This window comes from Pseudonaja textilis, chromosome 3 (genome assembly GCF_049901715.1).
Source record: "Pseudonaja textilis isolate UNSWEBS1 chromosome 3, rPseTex1.2, whole genome shotgun sequence".
In the NCBI taxonomy this organism is placed as follows: Eukaryota; Metazoa; Chordata; class Lepidosauria; order Squamata; family Elapidae; genus Pseudonaja; species Pseudonaja textilis.
Genome location: NC_141992.1, coordinates 104614872 through 104632291, shown reverse-complemented (window position 1 = coordinate 104632291; position 17420 = coordinate 104614872). Strand labels below are relative to the sequence as shown.

The 17420-nt window shown below is 43.0% G+C and overlaps 1 protein-coding gene across 5 annotated transcripts in view; it reads right to left on the bottom strand.

The window, feature by feature from the left end:
- The window catches only part of LOC113438168 (carboxyl-terminal PDZ ligand of neuronal nitric oxide synthase protein), a 169164-nt gene that overhangs the window by 57925 nt on the left and 93819 nt on the right, over window positions 1-17420 (bottom strand). For 2 of the 5 annotated variants that reach the window (XM_026703437.2, XM_026703438.2), the window contains exons 3-5: window positions 16174-16266; window positions 1275-1333; window positions 20-128 (exon numbers count right to left, since the gene is read on the bottom strand). The exons of 1 other annotated variant lie outside the window; for it this stretch is intronic. In XM_026703437.2, coding sequence (XP_026559222.1) covers window positions 20-128; window positions 1275-1333; window positions 16174-16266 — 261 coding nt within the window. Of the gene's footprint in view, window positions 1-19; window positions 129-1274; window positions 1347-16173; window positions 16267-17420 lie in introns of those variants that run through there. 2 more of the 5 variants (XM_026703439.2, XM_087931993.1) reach the window with 2 other exon arrangements.

The following is a 17420-nucleotide window of genomic DNA, read 5'->3' as shown; positions in this document are numbered from 1 at the left end:
TTGTCAACTTGCAACATACCTTCTTCTTGGACTTAAAAACATTACAGCGGAAGGTGTTACTGGAGCCATCCCTTGCAATATAACTGAAGATCTTCAGGTCCTGCGAATCGTGAGACACATAAAATATCCTGCAAAAATAGCAGAACTATATATGCAATATTTTCTATATGTCACATAGAAAACAAACTATTCTGTCACTGTCTTGGAAAAAAGCAAGCCAAGTCAAGGTATGAGTTCTCATTGATTGTTTGTAATTAACACTGGCAAATAAAATAATGTATTTCCAATACTACCATTTTGCAATTTATTTATTTCCTTTACTCTACCACTTACACATTTTTTAACCAGATATTTTATTAATCAGGATACATTATTACCATCTAATATGATTAATTCTCTGGCATAATATTCCAATGCTAACCATTTCTGTTTAGTGAACTGGTTGACTCTTAAAATGCATGTAGTCAGTTACCAATTAATATTTTCTCTCATGCAAGTTATAGCTGTGGCATGACAGAATTATAATATGAATTCCAGAATTCCATCCAAAGGATTATTAGTTCTCCTACAAATACTTCTGCATGTACAGTGCTCATGTCCTAAAGTATGAAGTTGGACTGGTGAAAAGGGAAGACTGAAATAGAAACTATCCTTCAAAGTGTCACATCAAGGCCTAGAAATCTCTGCCAAGTGCTAGCTTGGTCTCAGGTCCCAATCTGGATTCATTCTGGACTGTGTGCAGAGTTCAAATATACTACAACCTGGAACAAAATGATCTGGGGAAAGAGAGACAAATCCATGTAAAGATTAGCTATCTACCAGCAGTTTCTACCTTCTTTAAACCCTCTAAGAGCTATGGTCTTCCATCCTTTCAAGGTCGATAAAATGAGGACCCACATTGTTGGGGGCAATATGCTGACTCTAAACCAGAGAGTTCTATAAAGCACTATGAAGCAGTAGTGCGTGTCAAATTTTTCAACTTTCAATTTCCAAACAGGGGTACTCAAAAGGGCCTTGGGGATCATAAAGACATTTTGGTTACTTCAATATAATTTTGATGTGCTTGGTAAGTAACTATATAAATATAACTTTTAACGTTTTGTTTGTTTCATGAAGTCCCAGTACTATTGATATTGTTCTCAATAGTCCTGTCTGCAAAATAGAACCTTATTGGAGACTTGCCTATAATATGCACACTGCTAATTAACTTTTCCTTCTCCCAGGGACAAATACTGAGGCTGCTAACCCATGCTTTTCTTACTCACAACTCTTACCTGTAGATTGGGTCATGCATCACCAGTAGCTTGCTGTCATCCCAATCCCACTCTTTCTTCTGTAAAAGAGAGCTGTGTATAAGCAGGACAGACGCTTCACTGAGTGACAAAAAACTTCTAATGAAATGAAGGTCCTTTAGACATTCTTACTAAGGAACCAAGCACTTTCATAGCTATATTGTTCCGGGAAGATGGTTATATCACATTCACTGAGAATGGAAAATATTGCAAATGACTGCATAGTCTGCAGCTGAAAAGTATGAAAACCTTTGAAAATTACATGTCCCTTGCCAATTGGGTTCCTCCCTGCTGCATGTCTAATTATTTTTAATCCTTTTGGTAATGCCTGGGTAGGTTTTCTCTTTCTTTTCTTTCTTTCCTTCTCTAATTACCTTCTTCCCCTCATCCCAGTGCAACCTTTCTGTTTCTTCCTTTCCCAATGCAATTAACTCTTCTCTTTACCCCATATCCAGTCTTCTCTGCTCCCCCATCCCTTCTGCTATTCTGCTGACCAGAAAAAAGAATAAGAGAATAACAGAGTTGGAAGGAACATGGGAGGTCTTTTAGTCCAACCCGCTCCTCAAGCAGGAGACCGCATACTATTCTAGACCAGGGGTTGCCAACCTTTTAGATCTCAGGGACCACCAAACTCATACTTTTAAATCCCGAGGACCACTAATATGAATTTTTTTTAAAGCTAGTACATTTAATATATTTTTTAATGTTAAATATAAATTTATATTTATATTATACATACATAGATACATACATACATAGATACATACATACATACATACACACACACAAACATACATGATACACACACACATACACACACACACACTTACTTATTTAATTATAACAAAAATGTAAATGCTTAATGATAACAAAATAAAAAGTTCCGGGCTGGAAGCCTCCCCCCACCTGGCACTTTCCAAAGAGACAGAAGAGCGGGAGGGGTGTGTGAGTGTGTGTCTGAGCTGAGGGGCCTTGGGGCAATTGCCGCTAGGAGAAGCAGAGGCAGAAAGGGGGCTTTGCTCTCCTTGGGGGGCAGCGCCCCTTGGCTGCCACTCCAGGGGCTTCTCAGCAGGCATCTGCCTAAAGAAGGACTGCCGCTCTTGGTGATTAATTCGGGTTGGTGGGGGTGAGAGAAAGCATCTCTCGCATTACCAGGGAAGGAAAGGAGACGAAACAAAGCTCACTCTTTCACTGAGACCTACGAAACGCTAATCTACCATGTTCCAGGAGTTCTTCGAAATCATCAAACACTCCCACTTGCAGTTCCCGTGCCTCTCGGCTCAGGTCCCTGAGATGCACGCTCCCACACACAGAGGTGGTGGCAACAACAGACCCCTCCCCCAGCACCCGCTGTCAGCTCTCCCCATTAGTTTTCTAGCTTTGAATTGCTCCCGGCTCTCTCTCTTTCCTCCGCCCCCCCCATGTGCAGGCAGAAAGGAAAGGGAGACGGAGCCATGCACAGCTCTCCCCTTTTCCAGCCCTTGCTGTCTCTCCCAACATTGAAGCCTCGGAAACGCAGGCAAAGCTGCCACAGCAGTAGCCCCCTGAGTTGCTTGCTTCTCCACTATCTGCCTCCTCTTCCTTCAGCCCCACTTCTTTCTCTGGGTAGGGTGATTCTTAACTAACCAAGCATGCTAAGGCAACTCAGGATGCTACCGCTGCGGTGGCTTTGCCTGCGTTTATGTGCTCATTTTCTCAGATTCAGAATTCTTTTGTTGCTACCACTTGATTTCCAGTAAAAGATATCTTTTCTCTAATTAATGGAGTCTAAGTATTTCTTTCTTGGATTTTGAATGGAGTACCATCTGACATTATTCTGAATCTCACTTTACCAGCCCACCCGGAGAATTAATAAATTTTCTTCTGAGGGGGTCTGAACACAATGTCTAATCCAGCCAGCGACCAAGAAGACCTGGGAGTGACTGCAGGACCAGATTCCCTGCTGTTAGAGGTGGCAGGGGAAGCAGACTTGTTAGCAGATTTCAGTCTTGGCAAAAAACCAGCTGTAAATTCCAAATAGTCCCTGGGAATCGGCTGGAAGGATCCTGAGGAAAAGCCCCCTCCAGGAGTGACCACTGCCCATTGGTGTGGAAGAGAAGAGCCATGGCAAGAGAAGGAAAGAAGGAAGTTTTTACTAACTCAAGCCCTGCATCTTCTAAATGAAGCTGTCAGAGAAATTCAGACTGATCAAAGGTATGAGAGGGAAGAGGGGGAGGCAGCTCCAGTCAGAAGAATCAGAGCAGCTACCCCATAAATCAACCTGGGCCACTGCAACAGGCAGCAGCAGCCCAGGGCCCCCTGGTGGGGGGAGTAATTGCCAGAAGGCGTAGAACTCCAAAGGTGCCTCCGTTGGACGTAAAATATAGGGGGGGGGGGGTCCCAAGGAGTTAGGATTCTTCCTGGCACAAGTCTGGAACCATATGGAGGAATATGGGGATAATTTTTCCTCGAAAACAGCCAAAGTGAGATGTGTTACAAGGGCTCTGGAAGCTGCAAAGTGGATGGTGACTTTGCATAATGATAATGCCCCCTTAGCTGATGAATTATGACCTGTTCATGACTGTACTGCGGGCCAGATTTGAAGACCCACTTGCTGAACGTAAGGCTAGAATTAGGATGAAAACCATAAATCACGGGTGGAGATCAGTGGCCGATTACACCCAGGAATTTAGAGAGCTGGTGTGCCATATTCGAGGCTGGTCCCAGGGAGCCCTGATTGAAGCTTTTAAAGATGGTTTGAATGAAGACGTTTATCAAAGCTGTATTGCCAGAAGTGACCCCAGTGAGCTGCAGCTGTGGTACGTGCTGGCAGCAGAGGTGGAAATTGATCTGACCTGAAACAGATGCCGGGGGGCCTTGGTTGGAGCAAGTCAGCCCCCACCAGCTCTTGAGAAGCCTTAAAACCTCAAAAGGGAGGGTTGGCGGCAAAACCCAAGACCACTGCATGCTTTCGATGTGAGAAGGAAGGTCACCGGTCTGCAGACTGCCAAGCTGGAACCAAAGGAGGCGCCAGGAGGAGGAACAAAACCTGAAAACCCTCCAGCAAAGCCTCGCGAAAAGGCGCTTAAAGTGGACGAGGTTGTAGAGATCGCCCCTCCGAAAGGAGAGGAGCTGGGAACTCCAACCTCTTCTGAAGAGAGTGAACCCAAATCAGAAGACAACTCACTGGTAAGTCCAAACAAGGGCCCTATGACCATTCCAGTGAGATTAACGGTACCCATGTCAGGAGCCCAAGAGAAAAAGTTGGCCTTGTTAGCCTCTGGGTGCACAAGGTGCATAATCAGCTCGGAAGTAGTAGAGAAAATGGGCTTAAGGCTAAAGACTTTAAAAAAGCCATTAGCATTTTGCCAACTGGATGGATTGGTAGCTGGTGGCAGTCCTGCACATTTCATAATGGAACCAGTAGAAATGATGATGGGGAAGCATAGAGAGACTTTGTGTTTTATTGTGGCTCCTGGGATGGAGTGCCCCCTAATACTGGGTTTGCCCTGGCTCCAGAAATGGAACCCCCACGTTGACTGGAGGAGGGGATCATTGCGCATACATACTGACCAACCCCCACAGAGCTGGCCTCCACTGGCACTGAGAATCTGTTGGGGGAGGAGAAAATTCCAGAGTAATATTGGGACTTAAAGGAGGTATTCAGTGAGAAGGCCTTGGACGAGCTCCCCTGTATCGCTCAACAGACTGCAGTATTGCAATTTTGCCAGGAGTGAAACTCCCAAAACCAAAACTGTACTTGATGCGGGAGCTAGAAGAGCTGTGGTCATTCATTGATAAAAATTTGGAATGTGGTTTCATCCAACCTGCTAGGCCCTGAGTAGCGGCCCCAGTATTATTCCATGAGAAGAAAGATGGCTCTCTTCATTTGTGTGTGGATTACCAGAACCTCAATGCAATTTCGGTGGAGTACATGTACCCCCTCTCCTTGATGAAGGATATGTTGGCCCACTTAGTCAAAGGGAAAATTTTCACAAAACTCGATCTGAGAGAAGCTTACTACCATGTTTGAATTAAGGAAGGAGATGAATGGAAAACCGCTTTTAACTGCCCAATGGGGTCTTTCCAATTCAACGTTCTTCCATTTGGCCTACAGGGCCCACCTGCAGTATTCATGCAAATGATAAATCAGGTTCTGCATGAACATTTATATAAGGGGGTGCTGGTTTATTCTTGTCTACACGGAGAGTCATGATGAACATGTGAAACTAGTGCATTCAGTTCTGGAAAAACTTTGAGCTGCTGAGCTGTACGTGAAGTTCTCCAAATGTGAATTCCACCAGGAAAAAATTGACTATTTTTTTTCATTTTTAAATTTTAATTTTTTAATTGACTAAAGGCTATCGCATATCACATTGTTCTGTCTCACCTTTCTTCTTTCCCAAAAGATGAAAGAGTACAAACTCACACAAACACAGGCAGGCAAGCTGGCTCGGACTTCACAGAGTTAATTCTATGGAACTGATAATGTCCTTGGCATTCCAACAGGCTCTGCCTGCCAAGTCCGAACTGATAACAAGTAAAAAGCTACTCACGGAAAATTACAAGGCCACAAAAATCATTCACAAAGAAAACCTGAAGTAAGATTAAACTTTGTCCCATACAAAGTTCCAGCCGACAACACACCCACTTTTATCCCCTGTGGGGTGTGGCTCAATGACTCAGCTCACTCTCTGACCCTCCCACGCCTCCTACGTTGCTGCTCACGTTTCTCCCTACGACGCTGCTTAGGATCAAGCCAACATTCTTCCTCTTGACTCCCTGTCAGGGGCTGCTCCGATATGCCTTCCTCCTGATTAATCTCAGGCTGTTCCTCTCGGTTGTCTGATGAAACCTGAGGCATTATCAGGGAGGAAGGCACTGCCAGAGAGGAAGGTCCTGGGGAGGAAGGCATTCCCAGTTCTTCCTCCCCATCTTCCAAGTCCTCTTCCTCTGACAGCACAGGCTCGGGAATCGGAGCCACAACATCACATGATGGCATAGAAATGGATCTGGGGAAAGTATGCGCCATTTTGGAATGGGCCACTCTCCGCACCACGAAACAACTGCAAAGTTTCTTGGGATTTGCTAATTTTTACCATCAGTCTATCCCTGCTTTTGCAAAGATTGCACTGCCTATTACAAATCTCCTAAAAACCAAAGGGGAGGTGAAAACGAAACCTAGGAAACCACGGAGTGGTCCATGGAGTGCCAAGCCGCTTTTAAGAAGCTGAAACAACTGTTTGCTGCTGAGCCGATGCTCAAGCACCCGGACATGGATACCCCTTTTGTAATCCAAGCCGATGCGAGCGATGCAGCAGTCAGGGCGGTGTTACTAGAAGCAAACAAGATGGGGACTCTGCAACCATGTGCATATACTTCATGTAAACTAACTGAGACTGAAAGAAGATGGGCCATCTGGGAAAAAGAAGCTTTTGCTGTTGCTGGGCTCTGTTAACCTGGAGTCATTTTCCAGAAGGGGCAAAACACCCTTTTGAGGTGTGGACGGATCATAAAAATTTGGAGGCTTTGAAAGCGCCTTGGAAGCTGTCTCCCAAGCAAGTTCACTGGGCACAGTACTTCAAATGCTTTAATTTTTCATTGAAATACATTCCAGGGGGGAAGAACTTCATGGCAGATGCTTTATCTAGATTACCTCAATATAATAGTGCCTGCCCAAAAGTGGTCCGGCCTATTGTCCCCACTAAACAGTTGGCGGCTCCAGTGGTTACCAGAGCCCAGAAAAAGAAGGAAGTTGAATTATCAAATGATTTATCTACACAATTAAAAAAAGCTCTGAAACTTGATGATTGGTTCTTGGCTCACTCAAATAACTGTACAGTTAGAGATGGATTGGCATGGGTGGGGGTCAAATTACATGTGCCAGCAAAGTTGAGAAACCAAATATTACAGCAAGCTCGTGACTCTAAAGCTACTGGACATTTTGGATTTGTAAAGACCTAACACTTGGTTAAAAGGCAATTTTGGTGGCCTACCTTGAAAAAAGACATTGAGGCTTATGTGGCTAGTTGTCCCATCTGTGTCTCAGCCAAACGGCCTCCTGGTAAACCAGCAGGCTTACTACAAAATGTGGCTAGGCCAACTGCTCCATGGAAAGAAATTTCTATGGATTTTATAGTGGAATTACCTGAAAGTGGGGGAAATACAGTTATTTGGGTAGTAACAGATTTGTTTTCCAAACAGGTACACTTCATACCATGTGCAAAGATCCCATCTACGAAAACTTTGGCTAAACTGTTTATTTTACATATCTACAGGTTACATGGGGTTCCTGAAAGCATAATCTCAGATAGGGGTATCCAGTTTACTTCAAACTTTTGGAAGGAGTTCCTGAAGTTATTGGGCTCTGCCCAGGGCTTAAGCTCTGCCCACCACCCACAAACCAATGGAGTTTGTGAGAAAACTAACTCTGTATTGGAACAGTATCTTAGATGTTATATAAATTATCAGCAAGATGATTGGGCTGACCTATTGCCATTTGCTGAGGTGGCATATAATAATTTGGTACATAGTAGTACTGGGTTTACTCCATTTAAAGTGGTTTTGGGACAAGACTTTGTACCCATACCCGAGCTTCCATGGGAGAAATCTAACATTCAGTCATTAGATGAATGGATAACACAGCTCCAGCTTACCTGGCCGGTTACCCGTAAAGCATTAGATGATGCTCATCAAGCTCATAAAAAATTTGCAGATAAAAAGAGAACTCCACAAAAAACATATCAAGTTGGTGACAAAGTCTTCTTATCCACCAGATATTTGCAGACCACACAAAAGTCAAAAAAGCTTGGACCTAAGTATGTTGGACCTTTCTCAATTGAACAAATTGTAAACCAACTTGTGAACCAATTGTGAACCAATTGTGTCCAACTGAAATTACCAAAAACTCTCCAACGGATCCACCGTCTTCTATGTTAGTTTATTAAAACCTGAACATACCTCCGACCTGAGACCGGCTCAGGTCGATCCCCCCCTGCCTTTGCTACTTGAAGGTGAGCAACATTTTGAAGTTAAAGAAATCTTGGATTCCAGGAAACGAAGAGGTCGACTCCAATATTTAGTTGTTTGGAAACATTTTCCTCCTTCCTATTCTGAATGGGTGAATGAGAAGGATGTTCGAGCTCCTAAGCTTGTCAAGGCCTTTCATACTAAATATCCTATTAAACCCTAAATTATAGTGTTATGGTGTTACAAGTATATTATTATTTTATCTTCTATTCTTTCTCTTTTTTAGGACTAACACCTCTCTTGCAGGGGGACTGAATGTCAGCCTTCAAGATTTTCTTCCTTTGCTTTGCATCTTTCAGCTGTCATAAGTAACGGGGGAGGAGGGGGGATTTGGTTATGGGAAGTGAGCTGGAGGCTTTACAAAACAGAACTGTATAAGTTGTGGGGGGGGGAGTTTCTTGCTTAGGCTTCTATCCTATGCTATGCGCAGCCGCAGCTCTTTATCAAAATATGTCAAGGTCAACGGACAGAGGCCTCATCACCACCTGGAGATGTCCACATGATGTTATACACAACTTTTTATTGGTTGAACAAATTGAACTATTGTGGGTGGGAACGTTGCCATCACTTTGTGCATGTGATTTACATGCTCATTTTCTCAGATTCAGAATTCTTTTGTTGCTACCACTTGACTTCCAGTAAAATATATCTTTTCTCTAATTAATGGAGTCTAAGTATTTCTTTCTTGGATTTTGAATGGAGTACCATCTGACAGAAATGAAATTTTTGTGTGGAAAATTATTTATGCAAGCAGTCTGATTACAGTAGAAATGTGTGAGAAATGATAAAATGTTGGTGTAAATGCCTGTGTGTGTTGACCCCCATCCCAGATTAAAAGGAGAGTACTTTGATACCTTTCATATAAAGAAAGAATGCGGGAGAGAAATTTGAAGAAGGGGAAGGGAAATATGTGTGATTTACTAAAGCTAGAGAGAGAAAGGGAGAAACATTATCTTTGCAGCTGGCTCAGCTCCCAGTTTACAATGGAGCTCAGCTCAGCAAGGAAATCAAAAGTTTCCCTCTGTATATGCTCTTAATCCATATTTTGTTCAAAGCAGAGATTTGACACTAAATCAAATTGTCACTAAAGTTTGACACTAAAGTTTGACCCAAATATATTTTAGAGCATTGACTCAAAATACCTCATTTAGATTGTTTGTTTTATCTTTGAAGTTGTTCTTCTTACCACCCTCTTTTATGTCTTTATGTCTGTGTGCCTTATGGATGCTTAGGAGTCAAGATGCTTCATCCTATGACATTCATTGTTTGTTTGTTTGTTAGCAACACAAGTTGTTGTCCTTTTAGGAATTGTTACAGAGATGAGTTAGAAATTACAATATGTAGAAAGAGAGAGAAAATTTCTAGGATTGCCTGGATATTGTAGGTTGAATAAAGACTTGTATGCAAAACTAAACACCTAGTGTTACATGGATAAGGGAATGGCTTTTGAGAATTTTAACACAGCAGTGGGAAGGAAAAAGACAGCCACTGGCATTTTTGTCTAAAATGCTAGACCCTATCTGTCAAGGATAAAAGAAAGAGTTTTATAGGGAGGACAACATTTAGCATGAGACCATTTCAATGCATTCAGATTGATTTTATTGAACTCCCACAAGTGGGGAGATTTAATTATTTATTGATGATAGTGGATCACTTGACTGGATGGGTTGAGGCTTATCTAGCCATGAGACCCAATGCAGCGTAATCACCAAAATTATACTGGAACAGATAATACCAAGATATGGGATACTAGAAGCTATAGACAGCAAATTATTTTTCTGCAAAAGTGCTTCAATCAATCATGGAGTGTGGGAATTCAGTAGGAATGTCACAGTCCATGGAACGCAAATTCATCTATGCCATGGACCGAATGTTTAACTTGACCAAAAAGGGACACTTTATCTTATGAAATGATGTTTGGATTACCACACTTGGAAATTCCACAATATGAAACTAGGTTTTCTTCTTGTAAAGAACTGTATACTTGGCCTCTCCTCTTCTTTATCTTACCTCAGAAACAAAGGACTACTAGCTCAAACCCTACTTTCTGAATTGGCTGTCCATAAGTTCCAGCACATCCTGCATGTCCTGAACACCAACATCGATCGGTAGACACTATGCTCACATGGTGTTGCGAAAAGTAGACATCGACCTGACCAAGTGGGCTGGGGAGCTCACAAAGGATGAGGTCAAGTGGGTCACCACCACGAGATCCCTGACTCAAAAGGCAGAAGGACTGCAAGAATGGCAAGTACAGCCAGGTCTTACCCAATGGGCTGGACAAGAAGCTGTGCGAAGATTTGGGGCACCTGAAGAAGATCAGGGCCAATCGGGGCCTGCACCACTTCCAGGGCCTCCGTGTCTGTGGCCAGCACACCAAGATCACTGGGCATTGTGGCAGAACTGTGGGCGTCTCCAAGATCCCAGAGAAGTTCCAGCCTGGTGATTGGATCCTGATAAAAAGCTGATGTAAGTGTTAAGACTCCCCTTCAAAATTCAAACGAACAAAACAGAAAGCAGCCGTTTCACAATTAAATCAAACGGAAAGAAGTCTTACAAGATAACGGCTGGCAGAAACCACAGCATAAATCTTGACTCTGTCCGGCAAACCAGTCCTGGCAATAAATCCTCAGCCTCAGAGCTCTTTGCTGTAACGTCCTCACTCAAATAGTTATTTTGTTCCTGGCGAAATGTACCAGCCCAGCTGTGTCCTTTTATAATCATTAAGGCAACGTGCTAATTTACTGACTTGCTCTTCTCATTCGCTCCAGCTGATTTTGCCTTTTCAACCGTCTTCTATTTTTTACATTTAACCACAAATTTTCCAAGTTCTCATCTCCACTAGAAGACTCTCTCAAAACTTCCCTGTCAGCCATTCCCGGCTGTTGATCAGATAAGGAACCAGAGGAGGTCAAAGGTCCTGACAATTCTAATACATCAGGTCTGTCATCCTTTGTCACGTCCATCTCCTCATCCTGGTTATCAGTCCAATCAGTAAGCCAGGCCGGCTCATATTGTTCTGTCATAACCTCTTCACTTGAACTCATATCAATCACAGGAGCTGAATCCAAGCCCGGAGCCACAATATGTAAGGAAGAACTTAGCCAAGCCTGGGACAGGCCCTGCTAAGTTCTGCTAACCACTGAAATAGCAGTCTGAACAAAAGACAAAGGGTGGACCCACTACAAGTGTGTAAAAGGACCAGTTGATGAACTTGGAAAGTGGTTCCTGGAGAAGACCAGCTAAAAATAAACATTACCAAGAACTGGTCATGGTGGTATGAATGTATTTTGTTTGTGATTTCTTTTTTGTTGTTGCAGGAGTACCAACTTTTTGATTTTTCCTGCCTGAGTGATGGCCTATGTTATTCCATCTGAAGATCCCAAGTGAAGCTGTGGAACTTTGCACCCTACAGGATGTGTTGGTTCTGTAATTGTAACTGTATCACTGAATGTTTTGGTGTCAACATTGTTGTGATTGTGGACCAGTATGCACTTGTGAAGAACCTTCTGATATAGTAATAATAGAAGACTAAATGATAATAGAGTAATAATAGAAGTAATAATAGAAGATATATAGTAATAATAGAAGACTAGATTAAATGTATAAGAATTGGGGGATTTAACCTGATCAACCTGCCTTGGACACAGTAGTCCAAACAAGGGTCTTTTCTTTGCTTAATGTAACATTTCAGTTTGGAATTTACCTGACACAATGTAGTAACTCATTTGAAAATGCACCTAGACTGGGTGGGTTATGGACGTTTGTGGGTAATGAAATTCTTAACTGGCATGCTACAGATGGCTTATATGGGTTATGTGGAAAGTTTGCCTATGTGCAATTGCCTAGCCATTGATATGGAGCATGTGTATGCGTGGTTATATACATACACAGTATCTATCTATCTATCTATCTATCTATCTTTTCTTAAGTTTTCACGGGTATTTATATGTATGGTATTCAGCTTTGTTCGGTATTTTCCCACGTCATTATAGTTGTGCTTTTAAAGTTGTAGCAACGTTTTGCTACAACTTTAAAAGCACAACTATAATGATGTGGGAAAATACCCGAACAAAGCTGAATACCATATATATCTCTATCTATCTATCTATCTATCTATCTATCTATCTATCTATCTATCTATCTATCTATCTATCTATATCAGTATAGAGTTGCTTTACACTTTTTGTCAGCAACAGAAGGAGGTGTGTGTTGAAAATTTTATTTCACAAATTGTTATTTACAGAGAGATGGTCCAGAAAAAGTTATGGAGGAGATTGCTGCAAAGGGTGGGGAAAACTGTCTACACCCTGGTGCAGACTTGGACTGGGACAGTTGACTTCAACTGGTTTGGCAGTATCTTCTCTTACTGGAAATGGATTGGGTTTGTGTTTTTTAGCCCTTGGAGATCTCCTTCTCCTCCTGTTCAATCCCTCTGATCCAGTGTATGGTTACCTCTCCCATCACTGGGATGGTAGTCTTAGCCTCCTCAGTGTCCACTGACCCCCTCCTCCACCCCCTCCACCCATTAGACCAGCAAAACACATGGTCCTTAAATGTTCCCCTAGCCCACCATTGACATCTGTCATAAGAAAAGGGAGGGATATGAAAAGACATTTTGACATGAATCAATCTAACCGTTGCTCTTTGCATCTGTTAGAGAAGTTGCTTGTACTATTTTGCTAAAGATGGAAGTCATTCTGTAAGAGAATTGTATCCTTTTCTATCTGGTTTCTTGCCTCTGCAATTTGCTTCAGAGCTAAACACATCCTTGGAGACAATTCCCATGAACATCCTGCTCCATAGATAAGGGGAGGCTGCCTAGGAGCACGAACAAACAAGGACAAGGGATACCGTGTAAAATAACCAAGTATGGACAGAGCATGTACAAAGAACGCTCCACGGATAAGAAAGGGGAGGGACATTAATAACGAACCTTTGTCTCTGATTGGGTAAACCTTGTTTCTATCAGCGTAAAATGTATATAATACTCTGAGCCATTCTTGCAGGGTGTGGCTATTCCTTACATGCATTTTGTCTGTATGTTTTGGACATAGTATTCACCCAGACTTTTTGCTTTGGCCAAATAATAAAAAGCTGTTACTTTTGCAAGCCTCGTCTCAAGTCTCACTCTTTGGCATCTCCATGGCTCGGGGAAACTGCTGGGACCTTACAGTAGCTTTGGGGAAAGGAGTCTGTATTACCCTTGAATGGTTGCTATCAGTGGTGGGATTCAGATTTTTTAACAAGCAGTTCTGTGGGCGTAGCTTGGTGGGCATGATTTGGTGGTCATGTGACCGAGTGGGCATGGGTGGGCCGTCATGTGACTGGGTGGGCATGGCCAATTTGACATCCCTCACATCAAGGGGTGTCTAACCTGTTCTCTCCTTGTCTCAAAGGCCTCAACGAGATACAATTTCCCTGTCTATTTATTTACTACAACTGAACATCCAAAGTACACTATTTAATCCTATGCATATATGCCATATGTATACCTACATATTACATAGTATAGAGCAGGGATCGCCAACATTTTGGACCTCAGGGACCACCAAACTCATAATTTTAGATCCCAGGGACCACTAACTGGTTCTGTAGGCGTGGTCTAATTTGTGGGTGTGGCTTGGTGGTCATGTGACCAGCTGGGCATGGCTTGTATGTAAATATTATAAATATTTATATAAATATTGATTTTTTTAATAAAAAAGAGCAACTTTTACCCAAAATCAGGCAAAGCAGGCAGGCAGATTGAGTTGCTCACAGAATCACAGATTCATTCAGAAATCAATCTATCTGCCATTGGCTAGGTCAGTCTGTCACATAAAATTTGCTTGCAAGCAAACTCATAAAATTTGCTAGCAAGCAAACTCAAACTGGTTGGCGACCGCTGGTATAGAGTGTGTATAGGCACACAAAAAGATACATTATCTACTATATATACTGTATGCGTATGTACACACACACATACACACACATGCGCACACACAGAGCTCTTCTAAAACTATACACATTCAACCTCACTTACTGCATTTGGAAAAACACACCCAGGGTCCACTTTCTGCTGCATATTTAACTTATAACCTCTGTACATCAGAACATTACACACACAGAGATTTACTTCCCTAGTCTGCACATGACTGTTAGAGCCAGAAGATGTCATAGATTGAGTATAATGTGGTGAAACTCACTTAACAACGCTCTTGCTTAGCAATCAAAATTTTGGGCTCAATTGTGATCATAAGTCAAGATTATCTATCTCTACCTTCCTCTGCATGGCAGCCTTAGCCTAGTAAACTCCTCCTTTTTGGTAATTTTCCTTTCTGTTAGAGGCACCAAAACAATCCAGATGATATAAGGTTTCCTGCTGCAGCAGGGGGTTGGACTAGATGGCCTCCAAGGTCCCTTCTAACCCTGCTATTCTATGATTCTGTAAAGATCTCCTGCTGGAACAGGGATTTGGACTAGATGACCTCTGAAATCCCCCCCAGCCCTAGATTGCTGTGCTGTTTCAAAGCGTCTTCTGAAGCCACGTCTCATGCCAGGACTTGTGGTCCTTCCTTCCTCTCCTTTTTTTTCTCTGTCTCCCTTCCTCCCTCCATGGATCCATCCAACCAACCAACTATATCTCATTCACTTTCCCCTCCCTTCCTCCTTCCCTCTCTCCTTCTAAGGCTAGGAGATCCACCTGAAACAAAAACTCCTTTGGATGAAACTGGCCATTGCCATTCAACTTATTCAACCCAAGACACACACACAAACTTCTGTGATGCTCGCTAGGCTGCAAAATGTAAACTAACTCTTTTTTTTCAGCCCGAAGCCTCTCACAGTGTTTTCCTCTCCACTGTCACAGTGCCAGGCTGCAAGGGGGGAGACCTTAGGCCCGTGCACGTGCGCACACACACACACAGGCACAGACACACACACAGAAACAAATTTCTGTGATGCTAGCTAGGCTGCAAAATGCAAACTCTTTTTTTTGCAATAGCTTGTTTTTTTTCAGCCCGAAGCCTCTTATGATGTTTTCCACTCCATTGTCACAATGCCAGGCTGCAAGGGGAGAGACCTTAGGCACGCATCACATGCACATACACAGAGAGAGACACATGTTGGAGAGGTGAGTTGAGAGTCATGCAATGGTCCATCAGGCACAGAGACAACAACCGGGGAAGGGGATCAAAATGGGAAGCCTCTGCCCATTAAAAAAAAAAAAACCTGCAGAGCTTCCCATTTAATCCACCCACCCCTCCATTGCCTCCATGCCTGATGTCAAAAGGACAGTTCTGCTTCCGCCCCCTCCCCCCCTGCAATGCCAGAAGCCACATGCCACCACCATTCGTCTTCCGCTTTCCTCCCAGAGCCCTTGTGGCTTGCAATCTCCTACTGCCCATGGCGTGCTGGCAGGCAGAAGCTTCCTGGGTCCCATGCCCTCTCCTTCCTGCCTCTTTCTTCTTCCACACACAGGTGGGAACATTGCTTTCCCATGTGGGGGTGGAGTGGTTCCAGGGAAAAGCTAGCAAGCAGGGCATGGAGGCACTGGTGCTACCCAGGTTGGGCCTGGGTGAGGAACCAGCCTGGGCTGCAGGCATGACTAGGCAAGCAACCAATGCAAGATAAGGAGTGGCTGGGAGGGACCAGGTGTGGTGGGGTGGGGCCAGCTGGTGGTGCAATCAACCAGTTCGTTGAACTAGGCAAAAAGTTAACAAGGGGTTCGGCTGAACCGGACCGAATTGAATCCCAGTTGAATCCCACCCCTGGTTGCTATTCAACTGGCCATAATCAAAGATTACTTGTACACAGATAATATTTGACACCAAAATTTCCAAAGCATTTCTAATTTACAAAAGGATACAAGTTCTAGAAATCAAAAACTTACCTTCTTCTTCTTCTTTAGTACCACTTTCACACCATCTACAGATACCAACAAATCCACTTTCTTCTTCTTTATACTTTTGGCTTTGAATTCATACTGTCAGGTGCAAAACACAGGTGTAAGTAAGGTCTAACTTCAGCACTGTTCAGCAAACAATAGGAGATGCCAAACTGTGCTGGGCCTACCTTGTTTTCTCACTGTTACTGTCCCCTTATAGCCACTTAATCATTAAGGCAAACAAATCCCTTCTGCAATAAATGACTTGCAAGCAGTGCTACATTTCTGGGTCTCTGTGATGCAATTGGATTTATGAAGTCTTTACAGTTGATCGAATTCAATTCAGCTCAGTAGCTGCTCCAAAGAAAAGCGGGAACATAAGAGTGTTACAATGGACAATTTCCCATTGTGTCAGATCCCTAGTGATACTGCCATTCAATTGGACAGAAGGGGGAACCTTCTTTGGCACAAAATAGGAGAACAAACCCATCAGGACTAGATTCAGCAGTCCATCTGTATTTAAAAGGCAAAGGCCACTCTTTTGAAGACAGCAAAATCCACATTTTGGATAGGACTGCTGGTTTGAAAGAGGAGTCAAAGAGTCCATCTATGTCAAAATTGAACAGACCTCTATCAATAGGGGAAGGAATATGACATCATCTATCTCCAGTCTACAACACAGTTCTTTAAACAATTCCAAGAAGGCTCCACATCCATTTGCACCACTCAGGTGACCCAAGCCTTAATGACTCTCCCCACAAAAAGAAAATGACCAGATGTCTGCAAGGACGGTCAATCCTTCCATTCCCCACCATCCAGTTAGCGCTGACGAAGCTTCTTGGATAAGCAAAATGTCTTCAATGAAAAACCAGAATGTCTAGTTGCCTCTTTAAAAAGCACCTTGAGGACAACCATGATCTGAATGACTGAGAATCTCCATAGACACGTAGCTTTGCAGTTTTCCCCCTCCCAGCACCATTTCCTTTTGCTACCAATAGCTGGAATGTAGGTTTAAAGAATACAGAATAACAAGAGGGGATCTTGGAGATCTTCTAATAGAATAACAGAGTTGGAAGAGATCTTGGAGGTCTTCTAGTTCAACTCCCTGTTCAAGCAGAAGACCCTGTACCATTTCAGACAAATGGCTGTCCAGTGTCTTCTTAAAAGTCTTCAATGATGGAGTACCCACAAATTCTGAAAGCAAGCCATTCCATTGGTTAATTGTTCTCACTGCCAGGAAAATTTTCCTTAGT